This window comes from Gorilla gorilla, chromosome 9, assembly GCF_029281585.2.
Source record: "Gorilla gorilla gorilla isolate KB3781 chromosome 9, NHGRI_mGorGor1-v2.1_pri, whole genome shotgun sequence".
In the NCBI taxonomy this organism is placed as follows: domain Eukaryota; kingdom Metazoa; phylum Chordata; class Mammalia; order Primates; family Hominidae; genus Gorilla; species Gorilla gorilla.
In genome coordinates this window covers 115,594,614-115,614,522 of record NC_073233.2, presented here as the reverse complement: position 1 = coordinate 115,614,522, position 19,909 = coordinate 115,594,614, and the positions used below count along the sequence as shown (strand labels likewise).

The 19,909-nt window shown below is 39.6% G+C and overlaps 1 protein-coding gene across 1 annotated transcript; it reads left to right on the top strand.

Annotated features, from left to right (window-relative positions):
- The first annotated feature begins 14,168 nt into the window (after nt 1–14,168).
- SLN (sarcolipin) lies at nt 14,169–18,891 on the top strand. The gene is made up of 2 exons (XM_019035941.3): nt 14,169–14,311; nt 18,264–18,891. Exon 2 carries the CDS (start codon nt 18,339–18,341, stop codon nt 18,432–18,434), a length of 96 nt encoding a protein of 31 aa, XP_018891486.1. The 5' UTR covers nt 14,169–14,311; nt 18,264–18,338; the 3' UTR covers nt 18,435–18,891.
- Nucleotides 18,892–19,909: the final 1,018 nt, after the last annotated feature.

Below are 19,909 nucleotides of genomic sequence, written 5' to 3'. Positions count from 1 at the left end.
AGTTTCATAAAACTATAAGAATTCATACCATTAGAACACTTTCTTGGCAAATGAGTAAATTAGACCTAAATAGTAAAAAAGAACCAAAATATTTATATATTTGAAATAAAGCCAAAACAGGCCAAAAATACTCCCTTGTAAATAATTTGTGATTAAAAAGGAAGTCCAAATGAAAAAGATATAACATTTAAAGGTGACATACCAAGAGTGCTATCATACTGAAACATACTGACAGCAGCTAACTTAGAATGTAGGAAATTTATAACCTCAAGCGCATATACTTGGAAAAGAAAGAGAAAAAGAAAGAAAAAACTCTAGGCATTTAAATAAAGAAGCTAGAAACAGGACAAAGAATAAACCCAAAGAAAATAGAAGGAAGTAAACGATAAATGTAAAAAGAGAAATTAATTAAATAGAAAACAAATTAATAAACAGCAAGACTTGGCCGGGTGCAGTGGCTCACGCTTGTAATCCCAGCACTTTGGGAGACCGAGTCTGGTGGGTCACCTGAGGTCAGGAGTTCGAGACCAGCCTGGCCAACATGGTGAAACCTTGTCTCTACTACAAATACAAAAAATTAGCCAGGCGTTGGGGCAGGTGCCTGTAATCCCAGCTACTTGGGAGGCTGAGGCAGGAGAATCGCTTGAACCTGGGAGATGGAGGGTGCAGTGAGCTGAGATCATGCCACTGCGCTCCAGCCTGGGCAACAGTGCGAGACTCCATCTCAAAAAACAAAAAATAAATAAAATAAAATAAATAAAAATAAAAATAAACAGGAAGACTCATTTAAGGAAACAAAAAAGAAAGGAACACGAAATAATATTAGGAACAAAAAGACTTACAAACAATGACAATCCAGTAGCAACAACCACCCCTAGTATCCAGATGGTGCTCTCCAAATACCATTTCTCAATGAAAGGAATCAGGGGTCCTTTGCAAAATGGATGATTTCTGGAAGGAGTCATTTCAAAAGGAGGACATAAAAACCATCTTTAAGGTGCCACTGGCCTAAGATGGAACAAATTTGAACAGCAGAAAGAATTGATCAGTGGTTATTGATTGAAACATCAGTAATAAAAATCCTCTAGTTCATAAAGGTATTAAGAAATCCTCATTGGTAACCACTGGAAGTTAATAGGACATCAACTCATTAATATGAAAATTGATATGCAAAGGGGAAGAATAAAGCATTTATCCTGCCTTCCTATCTGAACTATATTTTTGGGATAATCAAATAGATTTGATGAAGGGAAGTGCTGTAGGGAAGAATTTCTGTGAATATTTGTAGATATATTACATCTGTAGATAGAATTAATGTCACCTGTTTGCAATTCCCACTAAATAATAGATCAAGGCAACAATTATTAAAGGCTTCTAAAACTATCAGAACTTGCTGATCAGTCTTAGCAACACTATAACTTGGAAAGCCAGACATTACCTGCCTCACAATCCTCTGTAATAAGAAGTATGCAGCACCAACTATGAAGTATTCTTGCTAAAAAAAAAAAAAAAATTGAACCGGAATCTAATCACCAGTTTAGATGAACTTAGGTCTAACTAGCATTTCGTGGAAACTACAGAAGATAGAGGAGCAAGTTAAATAACATCACAGGGAAGCAGTGCCTCCAATTCAGAATGTGAACATCATACAGGATAGAGGCATATTTATCTGATGAAGAAATATCATAAAAAAGAGAGGAAACTGTTAGAAAATAAAGATTTATTAATCAAATATACCACATGGAATTTGGATCCTAATTTGGACAAACTATAAAAAGACATTTTTGAGACAATCAGGGAAATTTTAATATAGATTGGCTACTAAATAGAATTCAGGAATTATTGTTAATTTTGTTAGATATGATAACGGTATCGTGGTTCTGTTAAAAAAAGTTATCAGTTAAAGATGCATATGAAATGATCATTATTTCTGGGATTTCCACAGAAATACTCCAGAAGAAATAATGGCAGAAAGAAAGAAAGGAAGATAAAAAGAAAGAGAAAGAAAAAGAAAAGAAAAGTGAGGGGAATAAGAATAAGTGTAAAAATATACGCAAAATTTTATTAATTGTTGAAACTTAGGTTTCATTATATTATTTCTTCTACTTGTGTGTGTTGAAAAGTTTTATTATAAAAAGTTTTAAAATGAGGGAGCATAAAATAGGTAAGAGAAAAATTGAAAGTCTAGAATACAATGAAAAGTGATATTAATAAAATTACAAAAAAATTAAATGGAAATTTTTCTAATAATATAATAAATTGCCAGAATTGACTCAAGAATAAATAGAAAACCTAATAAACAGAACCTATAACCATAAAAAAATCATGAAATTAGTTGTCAAAAATCTCCTCTGACACTCCAAAAAGGTCACCAGGCTCATAGTTTAATTGGCTACTTGTAGCAAACCTTCAAAAGAAAAAGTATAGATAATACAGTTAATCCTTGAAGAATATGAGTTTGAACTCATGTTCACTTGCATGTGGATTTTCTTCCACCTCTGCCACTCCTGAGACGGCAAGACCAGCCTCTCTTCATCCTCCTCCTTCTCAGCCTACTCAATGTGAAGATGAAAAAGAGGAAGACCTTTATGATGACCCACTTCTACTTAATGAATAGTAAATATATTTTCTCTTTCTTATGATTTTTAAATACATTTTCTTTTTCCTAGCTTACTTTATTATAAGAATACAGTATGTAATACATAAAACATACAAAATATGTGTTAATTTGTTTATACAAGAGACTGTTTATGTTGTGGGTAAGGCTTCTGATAGTACGGGTAAAGTATGGGTATGGTAGTTATGGGTAAGGTATAGGTATGGCAGTTATGGGTAAGGCTGTTAGTACTTAAGTTCTGGGGAACTCAGAAGTTATAGGTAATTTTTCAACTGTGCAGGTGCTTGGTGCTCCTCACCTCCTTATTGTTCAAGGGTCAACTGTACCTATTTTACACACACTGTTTCAGAAAAGAAAGAAAGAGGGAAACCTACTTATCAAATTAAAGTAATCTGGATGCTAGATCTAAAAGAATCAATCATAGGAACTTGGATTATGCCCCAAACTCATATCAGCTGTTTTATCTGGGAAGGTGAGAAGGAAGATAGACATGGGAAGGGTGGTTCAATGAGATCTCAGCTTGATTTATAATATTTTAATGCTTTTATTTAAAAAGACATGAAGCAATATGACAAAGACATTAAGGACTGTTAATTTCATGTGATAGAAACACTTGTTATTTTTTACTTTAGTAAATTTTTACATTTTTTCAAAAAAAAATCTACAGCAAATCATAGTTTGCTGTTCAACTTCAACAGAAGACAAAACCATCTCTTTAAAGCATATTATTAATATGTGCCAACCTAATGAACAGCTGTCAGACTTGCTCAGTGGTAGGAAGCCTAGCATGTACTATTTTTAGATCAAGAAATTCTGAGTAGTTCAAGTTACTACAGTTCTTGTAAACATCTCCATCTTTTCTGAGCATAAACTGACGAAAGATTAGAGCATTTTATTTTGAAGACATTTATTTGCTGTAACTCTTCAGAGTTGAACAGTTATTAATGAACCACTTTATGTTTATGCATATATTTATTTAACACTTTTATGGAGTGTCTACTACATATTGTACACTACATAGCTAGCACTAAGTCTACAGAGGTGAGTGATACAATCCCTATTCATAGGAGAGGAGATGAATAAGGAAGTCATTGCTAACTATATGGTGAAATCAGTAGTGTTTAGGGCTAGGTAGATCTCAGAGTTTCATCCATCCTAGCCTAGAGGATCAGGGGATGTGGCCCTTGAATTAAGTACTATTGTTAATCATTAAATAAGGGTAGGAGCCATTGAGGGAAGAAAGAAAGATGCTCTAATTAAGAGGAAAGCATATACAAACAAGGAGACTCTGGAGCGTCTCAAGTCCAAGATTTGTCAGTGCATGTCTCACGTGCAAACGGAGCAGGTGTGATGGAAGTTGATTTGCTCTGGGAATTTAGGCACCTCCTGAGAGAGAATTCATACTAAGAGAAGAAGGGTGATGCCTATTACTTCTCTGTATTCCCTGGCTGAACTTCTGCATGAACTCATGTCTGTGCAGACACTGGAGTGAGAGCAAGATAGTATTCCTTTAGTACTTGTGACGGTGAATTTAATGTGTCAACTTGACTGGGCCAAGAGGTGCCCAGATTAAACATCATTTATGGGTATGCCTGTGAGGGTGTTTCTGGAAGAGATTAGCATTTAATCAGGGACTAAGAAGACTGCTGTCACCAGTGTGGGTGGGCAGCACGCAATTCATTGAGGACCCAAATAGAACAAAAAGGCAGAGCAAGAGTAAATTCTCTCTTTTCTTGGTCTGGAACCTCCATCTTCTCCTGCCCTTGGACATTGGTGCTCCTGGTTCTTGGGCCTTTGAACTCTGGGACTTACACCCCTGGTTCTCCCGGTTCTCAGACCTTCAGACTCAGACTGAATTATACCACTGGCTTTTCTGGTTCTCCAGCTTGCAGATGACATACTGTGGGTCTTAGGCTCCATAATCATGTGATCCAATTCCCATAATAAATATCCTCTTAGATGTCTGAATATATCCTACTGGTTCTCTCTCTGGAGAACCCTGACTAATACAGTATTCCTCAACAGGTTGTAACACACAGAAAGAGACACACTTCTCCACACCTAACCCAATTTTGCTCCAGAAGTAAGTGTACTTTCGTACCTCCAGTGGTTAAAAGCTTTGGGATCCAGCATAGATGGCTGCAGAGAAAGGGCTCCTTCCTTGTAGTACTGGACAATGCCCAAGGCAAGCAGTGATGGTGCTTGGCAGATGTTATTGTCCATAGAGGAAGTGGCAGGGATGAATGTCTGGTGTATGTGTTGGTTCTCAGCCGGTGTGGTAGGACTAAAGGGTTGACTGTAAATGCCTGATGAATGCTGTCAACATCTAATTAAAAAAGGAATAGAATAGGAGGAAGGGAAGAAAGTGTTTGCTGATTGGATTTTTCTTTTCTTTTCTTTTCTTTTTTTTTTTGGAGATGGAGTTTCACTCTTTTTGCCCAGGCTGGAGTGCAATGGTGTGATCTCAGCTCACTGCAACCTCTGCCTCCCAGGTTCAAGCGATTCTCCTGCCTCAGCCTGCCAAGTAGCTGGGATTACAGGTGTCCACCACAACGCACAGCTAATTTCTTGTATTTTTAGTAGGGACAAGGTTTCACCATGTTGGCCAGGCTGGTCTCGAGCTACTGACCTCAGATGATCCACCTGCCTTGGCTTCCCAAAGTGCTGGGATTACAGGCATGAGCCACCGTGCCCAGCCCTTGACTTTTTTTTTTTTTAAGAGACAGGGTTTTGCTATGTTGCTCAGACTGGCCTTGAACTCCTGGGCTCAAGAGACCCTCCTGCCTCAGCCTTCGGAATAGCTGAGACTACAAGCACACACCATCGCGTCTGACTTGATTGGACTTTTGTTGTACAAGAGGTATACCCCCGTGATGACACAGATATAGTGGTGGCCTGAGGGATGTGTATATTTGGTTTTCTGTTCTACACTGCCAAATGGGGTAAGAACCAGTGAAATGCAAGCTACATACAGCAGCCCTGAACCACTTCTCCAAGATAAGCTGCCCAAATTCCCAGAACAGTAGCCCCTGGCAACTCCACATTCTCTCTCACTGTAAAAGTGTAAAAGGTTAGGTTACTCCCCAGCCTGTCGAACATGTGCCTGATTGCCTTCTGAGATAGCACATCCCTAATCCAAAAGAAAACCTAGCCTGGAGCTTGCATCCAGCTAATCTTCTTCCACATTGCTCCAAACAGGGAGTTCAGTTTTCTCATTACTCACACAGAGAGCAGAGATAGATTTTCATGATTCTTCAGGACTCTGTTCTCTCTGCTTTAATAGCCAAAAGTTAAGCCAAATGAACTTCTTCACAGAGAACAACAAGCAATTTTATCTAATCCTTATTATTTTTGCTGTAACTGCAATTGTGTTATTCTGACTGACAGATTCCCAGAAGAGATTCAGTGAAAACACCCTTGATCAGATTCACAAAGGAACAGCATATTTCAAGTGGGCGTGTCTGGCTAGAATCTCCCTGGACGGTTCAGTAACAGCACATCAACAGACTGCTGAATTCTTATTTCCCCGTCCAAAAAATAACAAAGCCAATCTGAAATCTGGAAGTGTTCTGAGGGCAGATGGTATTAGCCCAGTAGTAAACATATTTTTGGCTGCTTCTTTTCTTTTTTTTCCCCCTGGTAACTATGTTTAATGTGCTGAGAGAAAGCCATTTGTTTACAGAATCTTATTATAGAGCAGAAATATACTTGTTCCAGAGAAGAGGAGTTTAATTGGTTCCAAGTCAAATGATGCTAACAGGTGTCACCTCACCAATCCAGGACTTAAGATGGGTTATTATAAATAGGAGTAACACTTATTTTTTTTGGCTCTTTTTCCCACCTGTTATGCAAGACTGCATACCACTATAATGTTCCTCCTGATTATTTCCAGCAACTTTTGGGGGTGGCTCACGTGTGCTCATGAACAAGTACTGTCAGCTATCACATACGGTCTGTCATTTTCTTGCTCTTGAGCTCTGGCTCTTCTCTGCTGCTGTCTGCTGCTGAGGCCTGCAGAGATTAATATAAACGGCAGGTAAGTAATTATTGGACAGTCTTGCTGCTTCTGCCAGGCTCCGTGACACTTCTATTGAAGGATATTACACCACTGGTTCCGTGGATATGTTGAGGTCTGCGACATGACACTTGCAGGGAGAATCTCTCTCTCCCTTTCAGTGCTACATGCTGTTGAGGTTAATTGTTAAAGAGTAAAGAGTTACGGAGTTTTTGCCCATAGCTCTCTCCCCTACCAGGCCAAGCTCTAGGGAAGTAGAATGGGCAGAATGTGAGTGTGAAAGCTATGAGAAAGTGCCTCTCAGAACTGACTGCACCATAATGGGGGTGGGACCAGCTGCTGTGCTCTGAAATCACAATCGCGTTTACACGGAGGCCGGCTTCCCACAGGCTGCTCCCAGTCGATGACTGGGCATGAGAGGAACACTAAGGCTGACTTATCCCTGGGAGACACAGGGCACCTGTAACAGGAGATTTTGACTTGAGGTTTCCTGATGGCCCTGTCAGACTTTCCCTAGCATTGCAGTCTAAGATGCTGCCATCCAGTCTTCTTGTCCCCTGGCCCTCTCTCCTCTTGGGGTCAGACCTGGATTGCTATTTGATGACTAGCTCAGTTTCCCCACTTCCTTCTATTTTCTCTCAGAGTCATTCCCCCTAATATGCTTTTCTTTTGCACACTTAGTGTCATCTTGGCATCTGCTTCTCATGGGACTGAACTAACACAGGGAATGTGTGTTCCCTGCTATGGAAACATTGTCTGTTCTCCCTGTTGCTGACCCTTGTGTATCTTTTTTTTTTTTTTTTTTTGAGATGGAGTCTCGCTCTGTTGCCCAGGCTGGAGTGCAGTGGCGCCACCTTGGCTCACTGCAACCTCTGCCTCCCGAGTTCAAGTGATTCTCCTGCCTCAGCCACTCAAGTAGCTGGGACCACAGGTGTGCACCACCACGCCCAGCTGATTTTTTTTTTTTTGTATTTTTAGTAGAGATGGGGTTTCACCATATTGACCAGGCTGGTCTTGAACTGCTGACCTTAGATGATCTGCCTGCCTTGGCCTCCCAAAGTGCCAGGATTACAGGTGTGAGCCACCACACCTGGCCCCATGTGTATCTTCTTGATTCACTTCCCTTCAGAGGAGTTTCTCCTGGGAGGCTTTGAGGTCCATGTATGAGTAGCTTTGATGTTGACCTTGACTTCCCCACTGACGTTTACCATGCTCAGACACACCTGGACATCAGCAGGGATGTGAAGTGATGGAGGCTCAACCTCCATCACTCAAAATGCATCATTCAAAATGCATCAATGCTATGCGTTTTGGAGCATCTACTCTGCTCCTTCACTGGTTCAGGGCACAGTTAGAAAAACAAAAGAAATACAAGCAATTGTGACTTTGAAGTTTAAATTCAGTTAGTGAGACAAAAATCACAGTTGTCACAAGTGGGTAATGACAGAGGTAATAATCATTTATATTTCCAACAAGGATTTATTGTTCACCTTCCAGGATTCAATGTATAACCAAAAGCTAAATTTTATGGCATTCTTTTTTAGGTGCCATAGAGTATTGCAGAGGTCTCCGAATGGGGGAAAAGTAGTCTCCTGATGGGGAAAAACAAACAAAGTAGACTTTTACTTTCTCTTGCTTTGTGCCTCATATTTTATTTATTTATTTATCTATTTATTTTTTAGATGAAGTCTTGCTCTATCCCCCTGGCTGGAGTGCAGTGGCGCAGTCTTGGTTCACTGCAACCTTCGCCTCCCGGGTTCAAGCAATTCTCGTGCCTCAGCCTCCTAAGTAGCTGGGATCACAGGCACCTGCCACTATGCCCAGCTAGTTTTTGTATTTTGAGTAGAGATGGGGTTTCACCATGTTGGCCAGACTGTTCTCAAACTCTTGATCTCAAGTGATCCACCCGCCTCAGCCTCCCAAAGTGCTGGGATTACCGGTGTGAGCCACTGCACCTGGCCTCATATTTTAAAATGTTTATTAGTGTGCTGTAAAATATGCACAATAAATTAGTATAGTAGCACCTGCATATAATCTATTAAAAATACATACGTTTTCTGTCAGTGATCATGGTAAAATTTTTTATCAATAAAGTGCACAGTCAAAAGGAGGTGGAGGCTCCTGGGCTAGAGGATGCTTTCATAGTTGTCCTGAATGCACTATCGTGTAGCGGTTAGAGCTCAGGGCTGGGTCCAAAAGCTTTAAATCTCAGTTCTGTCACTTAGGCACTCTTCGACTTATCAAGGCACAGCCTCTCTGGGCCCGAGTTTTCTCCTCCATGGGATAGGAATGTTGTACCCACCTCACAGGATTGTTGAAGGAATTAAATAAGGTGATTCATGTTTAGTAAGTGCTACTTGACATTGTTGTGGTTATTATTATTATTTTAGCCCTAAGTAGCTTTTTTTCTCCTTTTGAGGCTCAACTCAAGTCTTCTAGTTGATCATTCATGAGTCTGCTTCATCTTCAGTACCACTCTCTATGCTTTGTAAGAAGTTGCTCTGCTCTCTTTTCATCTCACCCAGGTACTCCTATCATCTTTCCTGACGTCATTCTGATGCCACCTCTCTCACACTGTCTTGTATTCTAATTTTTTTGTCCCTTTCTTTTTATTTTATTTTTTTGAGATGGAGTGTTGCTGTCACCCAGGCTGGAGTTCAGTGGTGCAATCTCAGCTCACTGAAACCTCTGCCTCCCAGGTTCAAGCAATTCTCCCGCCTCAGCCTCCCCAGTAGCTGGGACTACCGGCACATGCCACCACACCCGGCTAATTTTTGTTTTAGTAGAGATGGGGTTTCATCATGTTGGGCAGGCTGGTCTTGAACTCCTGACCTTAAGTGTTCCACCCGCCTTGGCCTCTCAAAGTGCTGGGATTACAGGCGTGAGACACTGCGGCCAGCTGCCCCTTTTTTAAAAAACAATTCAAATTTTATTGTAAATTGACAATTGGTGGTTGTAGATATTTATAGGGTACCAAATGTGGAATAATTAAATCAAGCTAACTGACATATCCATTACATCAAATACTTATCATTTTTCATGGTGAGAACAATTGAATTTACTGTTAGCGATTTTGAAATGTACAATACACCATTATTAACTATATTCACCATCCTGTGCAATAGGCCTAAAATATATTTGTTCTTCCTGAGACCTTGTATCCTTTGACCATCATCTGCCCATTCACCCCATTCCCCAGCCTCTGTAACCACCATTCTACTCTGCTTCTATGAGTTTGATTGTTTCAGATTCCGCATATAAGTAAGAACATGCAGTATTTGTCGTGTCTGGCTTATTTCCCTTAGCATCATGTTCTCCAATATTTTCCTTCTTTTTTAAGGCTGAATAGTATTCCGTTGTGTATATAGATGACATTTTCTTTATCCATGCATCTGTTGATGGACTGCGAATAGTGTCTACTTTTCTTAATCTTCTTCTTTTGGGGGGCAGTAGCCCTACTCTGTGTCATTATTATTTCCTGTGTGACTAGAATAATGCTGTGTATTTAGTAGTGTTCACTTGATACCAGTTGAACAATTGCAGAAGTAATGGCAAAGGTGATGACTTGGCCTTCTGATGTACATCCCCTCGGCTCTGTAGTAGCAGTACCTGGGCAGCATCTGAGAGACACACAGGTGGCAGGAGAGAGACAGCGTCAAGGAGGCCAAGCTTGCTTCAACTCCATGCCCTCCATTCACTGCCTGGGCTCAAGTCAGTCCTTATATTAGTGCATGTTTCACAGGATTTTTACACGAAGTGACACTCAGCCCATTCTCCTTTGGTCATAAATGAAAAGAGAAGCTTTGTACTTGTCCAAGAGAAAGGAGTTCCTCCTTGTCATTTATTTATTTACTTTTAATGATTAGGATTGAAAAAACCTCAAACAAGTAGCATGGTTTAACTTATGACCAGGCAGGCTCTGTGCTTGGCTTTACACACATCGGTGTAGTATCAAATCTTAGTGATGGAAAGGAACAAGTTGATTTTACGTACATTATCAATTGGATCTTGATCACAGATCTTTGAGGGTTATTAGTATTCCCATATTATAGATGGGGACACTGAGGCCCAGAAGGAATAGATGATCATTTTTTTAATGTTACTCAGTAAGTGGAAAATTTAGAATACGAACACAGGCTTTTGTCACTTCAAGGTCCATTTGCTTTCCACTTTCCCGCAGATGGCTTGGGCTAAAGTGTTTGAATTAGCAGTATTGTGTCGACCTGCCAGTGGCCACTTAAGTTTCTTCATGACTTTTACATGGGCTTTCCCCATGGCCAGAAGGGCAGAGCTTACTGTGGCAATAGTGACGTGGAGAAAACTTCAAGAAGTAGGGTTTTCATTTCTCTCTGGGCATGCGCTCACTCATGTGTTTGGGAAAGTGAGGGAGAATAGCAGAAAGCTGTTGCTCTCTTTCTCCCCAGCTCCATGACCAGCTGGATGTGAAGATGGCAAAGTGAGAAGGCCACTGAGATGATCATGCTCGATACTGCGATGTGCTGAGAGCTTATCGCCTTCATCAAGGCCTTGGTGACTTCTCCCATCATGTTGCAGACTTGCAGAATTCTAGGACTGACATAGGTCTTCACTTTTCAGGTCTCAGGGTAAAAGGGCGGGTGGACGAGGGGAGTACGTGAAATGAGCTAGTTTAGCAACTGATCAGGCACAAGAGCTCAGCCCTGATTCTCAAAGGATGTCATTTTTACACCTGAGAATGTATATGGTGATGGTGGTGGGGAGATACCAATTAGAGATTCAGTGCCAGTGTCAATGTGAATGTTGTTTTCTTAACATTTTTGGCCGTTGGCTAAGTTCTAGATTAGTAGGCAGATAAATAATTTCAAAGTTTATTTAGAATGTTGTCCTGCCAATGGGCAGAGAAGGACCTTGAAAGAAAGTTGATATGAAATGAATGCTGCTAAGTCATGGGAATTGCCCTCAGGAAGGAAAGTATTAGCAGAGTTAAGTAACGTTAATTGCAAGGGATGAAATTTGCTTTGGTACTAAGGTCTGAAATGTTGGAATTCTCAACTTCTTAAATGAGAAACAATAATGTTGATTTTGTAAAATAATGTTGAGTTTATTTTTATTTTATTTTGGCTCCTTGCAGGAAACAAGATTTTTTTTTTTTTTTTTTTTTTTTTTAGCAAACCTGCAGATCCTGAGGGTTAAACCCTCCTTATGCCTTTGAGTAGTTGTCAGGTGATTTGGGGCAGCTTGCATGTGTTTCTGGAGAGGGTAAAGCTAAACTAGTGACAACTACATTCCAAGTGTAATCCCAATCTCTTGACATTACAGAAGAAACCACTAATTTTCAGAAGCGTCTGAAGTCTGGGAATTTGTCAATGCACTGGGCACAGTAGTCCTTGGTGCAGCTTAGACATGCTTAAATGAGGCAAACCGGACTAACCCATCAATTCGGTCAAATAAGAAGTAGAATTTTTCTTCTAAGTTACTTTGAAATTGACCAATTCAACAAAATGACAGCATTGGAGAGCTCTTTTGGTGATATGTTAACATTTCCCTATTGTATTTAACATTTTAAATATTGTAGAGCTAATTCATAATCTGAGATGTACAAAATAAATGCTTATCCCATAAACCTAATATCAACACATGATATACTACAAATAATTTGATTCCAAATGAATTAAGAAAAAAGGTTTTCAAGTTTCAGATTCTTTTACCAAAAATATCCTGGGAATTTGAGATTGTGCCTATGCAGCCTCAAACAGATGAATAAAAAGTAATGTAGGCCGGGCACCCGGTGGCTCACACCTATAATCCTAGCACTTTGGGAGGCTGAGGCGGTTGGATCACCTGAGGTCAGAAGTTCAAGGCCAGCCTGGCCAACATGGTGAAGCCCCATCTCTACTAAAAATACAAAAATTAGCCAGGCATAGTGGTGCATGCCTGTAATCCCAGCCACCCAGGAGGCTGAGGCAGGAGAATCGCTCGAACACGGGAGGCGGAGGTTGCAATGAGCTGAGATCGTGCCACTGCACTCCAGCCTGGGTGACAAGAGCAAAACTCCATCTCAAAGAAAAAAAAAGTAAAGTTTTGTTTTTTTCCCCTTTGGGTGGTGAGATTAAAAGTAATTTAAAAATTTTAAATACTTTAATATATTTTCACATGTCCTACAATAAATATATAACTTTTTAATTTGACAAAAAATAATTTTGAGTGGTTACAAAAAGGGACAGGTGTGGCTTGGTAACTAGGAAAACATTCCCAGCCTGGGAAACAATCTGGTGAGAGCTTGGAGGCAGAAGACAGAACTCTGATTACATTCAAGGAGTTTGCCAGATGGCAACAGATAACTGCCAATGTTCGGTTGCACTATAATTATTATACACTCTCTGTCACTTCAGCAAGCGCTCTTTTGTCAAGACAAGTGGCGACAGAATGTTGTATTAAGATTACCCGTTGCTAAGCTTATGTTAAAATGAGGAAATGAAATGGAAAGTCTTGTTTTGGTAATGTCTCTGGGGTATGAGGAATGGAGGGAAAGGTTTGACTATGAGCATAACTGCATAGAGAATTTTGTTTGTTTATGCCTTTTGGGAATGCATTATTTTGATTGACCCTAATTGGGAATTCAGAGGGGGAGATTTCCTCTATTATCTATAAAGAAAGGATCTGCTGAGCAAACACAATTGCTAGGGTCATGTTTAAAGTACTTAATTGATCTGCTTTCAAGTCTAATTTAACACTTCAGGGGCTCCAAACATGTGATACGTTGGTTACAAACTCATCTTAGTCTAATTTTAGTTAGTGTTCATATTAGAAAGTTATATAATACTTTTCTTTCTTTCAGATATATTCTATAATTCACATTTTTCACTAATTTTACCCAGTTCTCCTTCCACCCCCAATCTATCCAAATAACTGAGTTGAACTGTGTGAGTTTACTGCTCTATTAATTTATTGACAGAGATATACAAACCATGACTTCCTCGGCTGTTTCAGATGAAACTGTAGATCCACGTGTAAACTTGCAATGCACAGCTTAGCTGGAAAGTTACGTGGAGCAGGTGACCGAGGGGATAGCTCTCACTGCTTGGACTAAAGTCAGTTTTGAAAGAGCTAAAGATGCCTATTGAATTCTGGAGTGTGTGTGTGTGTGTGTATGGGTGTGCATATGTGTGGGTGTAAGGCAGCAAACTCTTCACATTTCAAATAACTAAAGATATGGGTGGTAAAATGAAGTCACATTTTTACACCTCACAGGCTGACTAGGGAGAGCAGTCAAATGCAGCATCGATTGGTTAAAATTAGTCTATCATTCTTGGTTTATGATGTTTTAAAGACATGTTAAAGTTATTCATGAAGATGTAAAAGACACATTTAAAACCCACATCAATTGCACTAAAAGTCAATTGGAAACAGAAGGTTTTTAAATCCTGGTGGTGGCAAATTGGCAGCCAAAGGAACAAAGTCTTAGTCAACATATTTCCATGTCCCCCTGAACACAAATAGCCTCGAACCTTCGGAGGGTGTTCCTTTGAGATGTTTCATCAGTGACATCACAGTGATTGCCAGCTTCCACGGACTACTTTAGGCGCTGCCCAGAGTCCAGGAGTCCAGACAGCCTGGGAGGGGAGAAGGAGTTGGAGCTCAAGTTGGAGACAGCGAGGAGAAACCTGCCATAGCCAGGGTGTGTCTTTGATCCTCTTCAGGTAACTGCAGGATTTTTATGCTTAGCATACGGTGTGTGTGTGTGTACAAGCTGCAAATGAGAAAGGCAGAGGAATGTTTGCATTTCTTAATGAAATAGGCAATGCCCCTTGGATACAGCATGCCTTAAGATATAAAGTGAGTACTATTGCTTTCTGTTTTCCTTTTTTTTCTCCTAAGGGTATGCATTTTCTCCCTTCCTAGTAAAAAAAAATTTTTTTTCTTTTTTGTATTATGGAAGATGGTCTTTTTTCTATCTTCTCTAAGTCTCCATTCAAAGAAAGCCAATGTCAAACTTCCTGCACAATTTATTCAGAGCTTTTTGGGTTTTAGTTCATCCATTTGCAATCACTGGATCATATGGCATGACCTTGACTTCAGGGAATGTTTAAAATGAAACCCAAAGTGTCTTTATGGGTTAACAGCAGAAAAATGGAACTTGGCTGATCTGAATTTCTGCCTAACTGGTTCATTCTTCCTAAAGTGTATAAATGTGTGTGAAAGGAATGTTCACACCACACCTTACAGTTAGCATATGTGTTGATTGAATTGAATTCACTAGAAATTCTCACCTTAACTCTTTTTGTTTTATTCATCTAAAATCACATAAAACAACAAATATTCAAGGTCACCATTAAAGATCAAGAAGTAGTAAGAGTTAAATCCCAAGAAAGAAAGAAGTGTGATGGGTAGCCTGCTAATTCAGAGATGACTGAAAAAAAAAAAAGTAAAGAGTGCATAAACATACACAGTTTAAACAATAACTGAAAGGCAACACTTCTATAATTATCATACAGGTCAAGAAACAGATCATTGCCAGCACCCAGAAGCCCATTCTTGATCAACCGCCATTCTGCCCCAAGATGTTGGGACCCTCTTGTCCCTGTTATTCTTTATAGTTTGACCATCTATGTCTGCATTCCTAAACAATATGATTAACCTCCCTATTTTTGACATCATATAAATGGAGTCATATTCTCTGTTTCTTTTGTAAATTCTTCTTTCACCCAACAATTATATTTGTGAGATCTACCCATTTTCTGTGTAGCTATAGTTCATATATTTTCTTTGCTTTATGAAATTCAAATGTATAACTATACCACAATTTATCATCCATTCTGCTGTTGATAAACATTTGAGTTGTTTCCAGTTTGGAGTTATTGTGATAATATTGCTGTGAACTCTTTATTTATGTAACCTGGCACACACATCCTTGACTGTCTTAAGGTAGAAGTGAAATGCCAGATATTAGAGAATGAACATTTTCAACATTAATTCTAAGAAAGCTAAATTGTTTTCCAAAGTGGTAGAAAATTTATGCTAACTTTGTTTAGCCAGCCCAGTTAATTGCAGTGACAATTCACTTGTGTCATAACTCCTAGGAATTCTAGTAACTAGTTCCAGTCTGCTAATTCTAGCTTTGCCTCTAACTTGTTATCTGTCATTACACTAACATCTTAATCTCCTCTCTCTAAAAGTCAGTTTCTCAGCTGTAATCTTGAGAAAGATAAAAACTGCAGTAACACTTGCCTGAGTTGTTGCGAAGGTAACACAAACAGAGCTGTGGAACAGCTTTCAATAGTATTTTTCTCATTTTCTGAGTATATCCTGTTGGATCACTATCCATGATTCCCATGACTTAACTGCTTAATTTAATAGGCAGATTTGGTGGGACCGTTGTTTTGCTCTCCTTGAATTGTTTTGATCATTATAAGCCAGGCTTCATATTTTCTGCTTATCTCTGCATTTCTTGAGAACTTACCCAAATAGATGGACATTTGGACTATGGTTTTATTTCATTGATAAGTTTATAAGAAAGAGTCTGTCTTCGTTTCTCATTCCTTTGCCTCCAGGCACCTTGGCAAGACTCATTACCGTTCTGTTCTCCTCTGCTCTTTTGTACATTCTCGTAAATCCTTTTTCCTTGATCCATTCATTTTATTCTGTTTACTTTCTCCTCCACGCAAATCTTTGTAAAGATTTTCTATTTTTTCCCCTTTTTATTTTCTTGGAGAGACAGGGTCTTGCTGTGTTATCCAGGCTGGTCTTGAACTCCTAGGCTCAAGTGATCCTCCCACTCCAGCCTCCCAAAGGGCTGGGATTAGAGGCATGAGCCACCACGCCCAGCCATTTGTAATGGTTTTCATTGGCAATTTACTATTTCCTTCATGCTGAGTTCTAAAAGATGGATAATAATTAAAAGGGAGATGAAACATAAATCTGTCATCATTTGGATATATATCTACTGGTTGGCACCATCTGATCTGAACTTGTATTTTTTTTGAGACAGGGTCTCATTATGTTGCCTAAGCTGGTCTTAAACTCCTAGGCTCAAGGGATCCTCCCACCTCAGCTTCCCAAGTAGCTAGGACTACAGGTACCGACTGCCATGCCTGGCTGAACCTGTATGTTATGCCAATTACACAATATGAAAAATGATTATTCAGTTGGCATTTATGCAATTAACAGTTTGGTCCATTGATAATATAATCAGTACAGTAATTACAATTAATAATTCAGTCATGCTAGATAGTTTAAAAATACCACTCAGACCAAAAGCTTGCTAACAACCCTTTCAGCCTCTTGAACTCTCACCTTTAGCAAACACACAAAACACCCTTTCTCCCTAAACTTTCACTCTACAGTAGACTTTGGTCCTAAATGTCTAAAACATAGATATCGAATTGTCTAAAATATATATATCTTTAATTTCATTTAGGCTGCATAAATAATGTGCAATTTACACCATCTCACTGAAGACAATAGTTTGATGACTTCATTGCACAAGTTCTCAAAGTATGATTTCCTGTATGGACAATCTGTACATACTATGAAGATATCATCCCTGCTCTTTGAAATGTTTACAATCTAGGCACATCCTGGACCTGACTAAAAATAGCTGGCACAAGCCCTTGTTGAAACCGAAGTACCCATGAAGTTAACACTTGCTCTTTGGGCTGAATGCCTGTTATGCAAGGGGCTTTTGGTTGATCCCAGTAGGCTATGTGCCCAATGCAGGACTTGTCAGAGGCCATGCAGCTGTTGAAAGTACTTTCTGCTTTCCGTAGAGTTAGATGAAGACCTACAGCAGCCTGAGGCCTGAAAGATTATGGCATCCCACTTATCTATGTAATTCAAAGCAAGAACAATACTAAACCATAAAATTTTTCTGTTTTGGTACCCCTGCTTATTGATACTCTTAAGAAAAGTATACACATGCATACGCACACACGCAAACACACACAGAAGTTGGAGAAAGAAAAATGTAATATTTCACATTTTATGAAAAGCACCAATACAATCATCACAGGAAAAAAGGACAAAAATGGTGGTCTTTATGACATCAGGCAGAGAAATCAGGCTCTCTCTCTGTAATCATTAGGGCTCTTCAGAGAAACATAACTAATAGAATGTGTTGTGTTGAGGGGATTGGTGTCTGTTTTTAAGGAATTGGCTTGTGCGATTGCAGAGACTGGCAAGTCCAAAATCTGCAGGGTGGGCTGGTAGGCTGGAGACTTAGGGACGACTCCAGTCCAAAGACTGTCAGGAGGCTACATGTCCCAGATCAAGGTGTTGGCACAGTTGGTTTCTTCTGAGTCCTTTCTCTGGCTTGTAAATGCCCATCTTCTCCTTCTATTTTCACATGGTCTTCCCCTCTGCATGTGTCTGTGTCCTAATCTCTTCTGATAAAGACACTAGTCATATTGGATTAGGGCCCACCTTAATTACCTCATTTTAACTTATTTACCTCTTAAAAGACCCTATCTCCAAACACAGTCACATTCTGAGATGCTGTGGGCTAGGGCTTTGACATGTAGATTTTTGGGGGACACAATTTAGCCCATCACACTCTCCTTTTCCACAACACTTCTGTTTCCTTTGAGGAAAGAACGAGAATTGTTATACAGGAATGCCCATTAATCTCCTTGTGTTTTCTTTGTTATGTTTTATCAGGAGGTGAGGACAAGCCAGAGGTCCTCGGTGTGCCCTCAGAAATCTGCCTGCAGTTCTCACCAAGCTGCTGTGAAAATGGGGATAAACACCCGGGAGCTGTTTCTCAACTTCACTATTGTCTTGATTACGGTTATTCTTATGTGGCTCCTTGTGAGGTCCTATCAGTACTGAGAGGCCATGCCATGGTCCTGGGATTGACTGAGATGCTCCGGAGCTGCCTGCTGTATGCCCTGAGACCCCACTGCTGTCATTGTCACAGGATGCCATTCTCCACCCGAGGGCACCTGTGACCTGCACTCACAATATCTGCTATGCTGTAGTGCTAGGATTGATTATGTGTTCTCTAAAGATGCTGCTCCCAAGGGCTGCCAAGTGTTTGCCAGGGAACGTTAGATTTATTCCCCAACTCTTAACTGAAAATGTGTTAGACAAGCCACAAAGTTAAAATTAAACTGGATTCATGATGATGTAGGATTGTTAGAAGCCCCTGATCTGTCTCACCACACATCCCTTCAACCCACACGGTCTGCAACCAAACTCTAATTCAACCTGCCAGAAGGAATGTTAGAGGAAGTCTTTGTCAGCCCTTATAGCTATCATGTGAATAAAGTTAAGTCAACTTCAAAAACAACTTCTAGAACTTATTTTAGCTTCCATGTGTGATAGAGCATTTGACCCTTGGCTGGGATTGGAGTGACAAGTGCTACCGTATTTCTAGCATTTGAGGTAAGCCAAGATGCTCCAACTGCTGAAGATTTGAAACCAAGTCAACACACTGTGTCATATTTCAAGTAATTCCGTTGGTTCAGCGCTCCTCAAACTTTTCCCCTAAACTAGTCTGAAGGGCAGAGAGAGAATAAATCCATTCCACTATGGGGTCTGAAGCACAGGCTGAATTGCTGGCTAAAAGTGCAACATTTCTTTGAAGTCTTGTGTTTTATCTTTAGAATCCACAAGAAATGTATTTTCTATCTTATAATATCTTCATGTTTGTTTTCATATAAATATTTAAAATTATTTACACTAAGTAACACAAGAACATGAGTCATGTCCCTAAGAGTAGCATAGTCTATTTTGATTATTGTTATTACACAAATGGAGCTAGTCTTTAATCAACTACAGTTCTAAAACGAGGAAAATAGAAAATGCAAACTTGTATGTTTATAAAAGACATATAAAATAGATATTTCTTAAACACGTTGCCTGAACACCCCATGTTAGACAGAACAAATTTGCTATTTGTGCTGAGGTAACCATGGAGAAAGGGAATGTTGTTAAACCTCATCTTACATAGCTGCCTTCATGAAGGCATTTCTTGCCAAGAATTTGACCTGTCATTGAGGCATTGCCTACATCACATTATAGTTCTTAACCTTGGCTACATTCAAAGAAAGTCAATTATCCCAGGGGTGATTTTTCAAAATACTGAGGCTGAGTCCTTCTCAGACCAATTAAATAAAAATCCCAGGGGATAGAGCCCAAGTATCTATCTTTTTAAAGTATCTTCTAGATGATTACATTGTGTAGCCAGAATTGAGAATCACTGATACTAACCCTTGCTTCTCAAAATTTGATGTGATTGTGAATTACTGGGAAGTCTCATTTAAACGCAGATTCTAATTCCATTCTGATTCTGATTCAGTCTG

Excerpts from the sequence above, each read along its gene's own strand:
- SLN (XM_019035941.3), top strand. The coding sequence starts at position 18,339 with ATGGGGATAAACACCCGGGAGCTGTTTCTCAACTTCACTATTGTCTTG.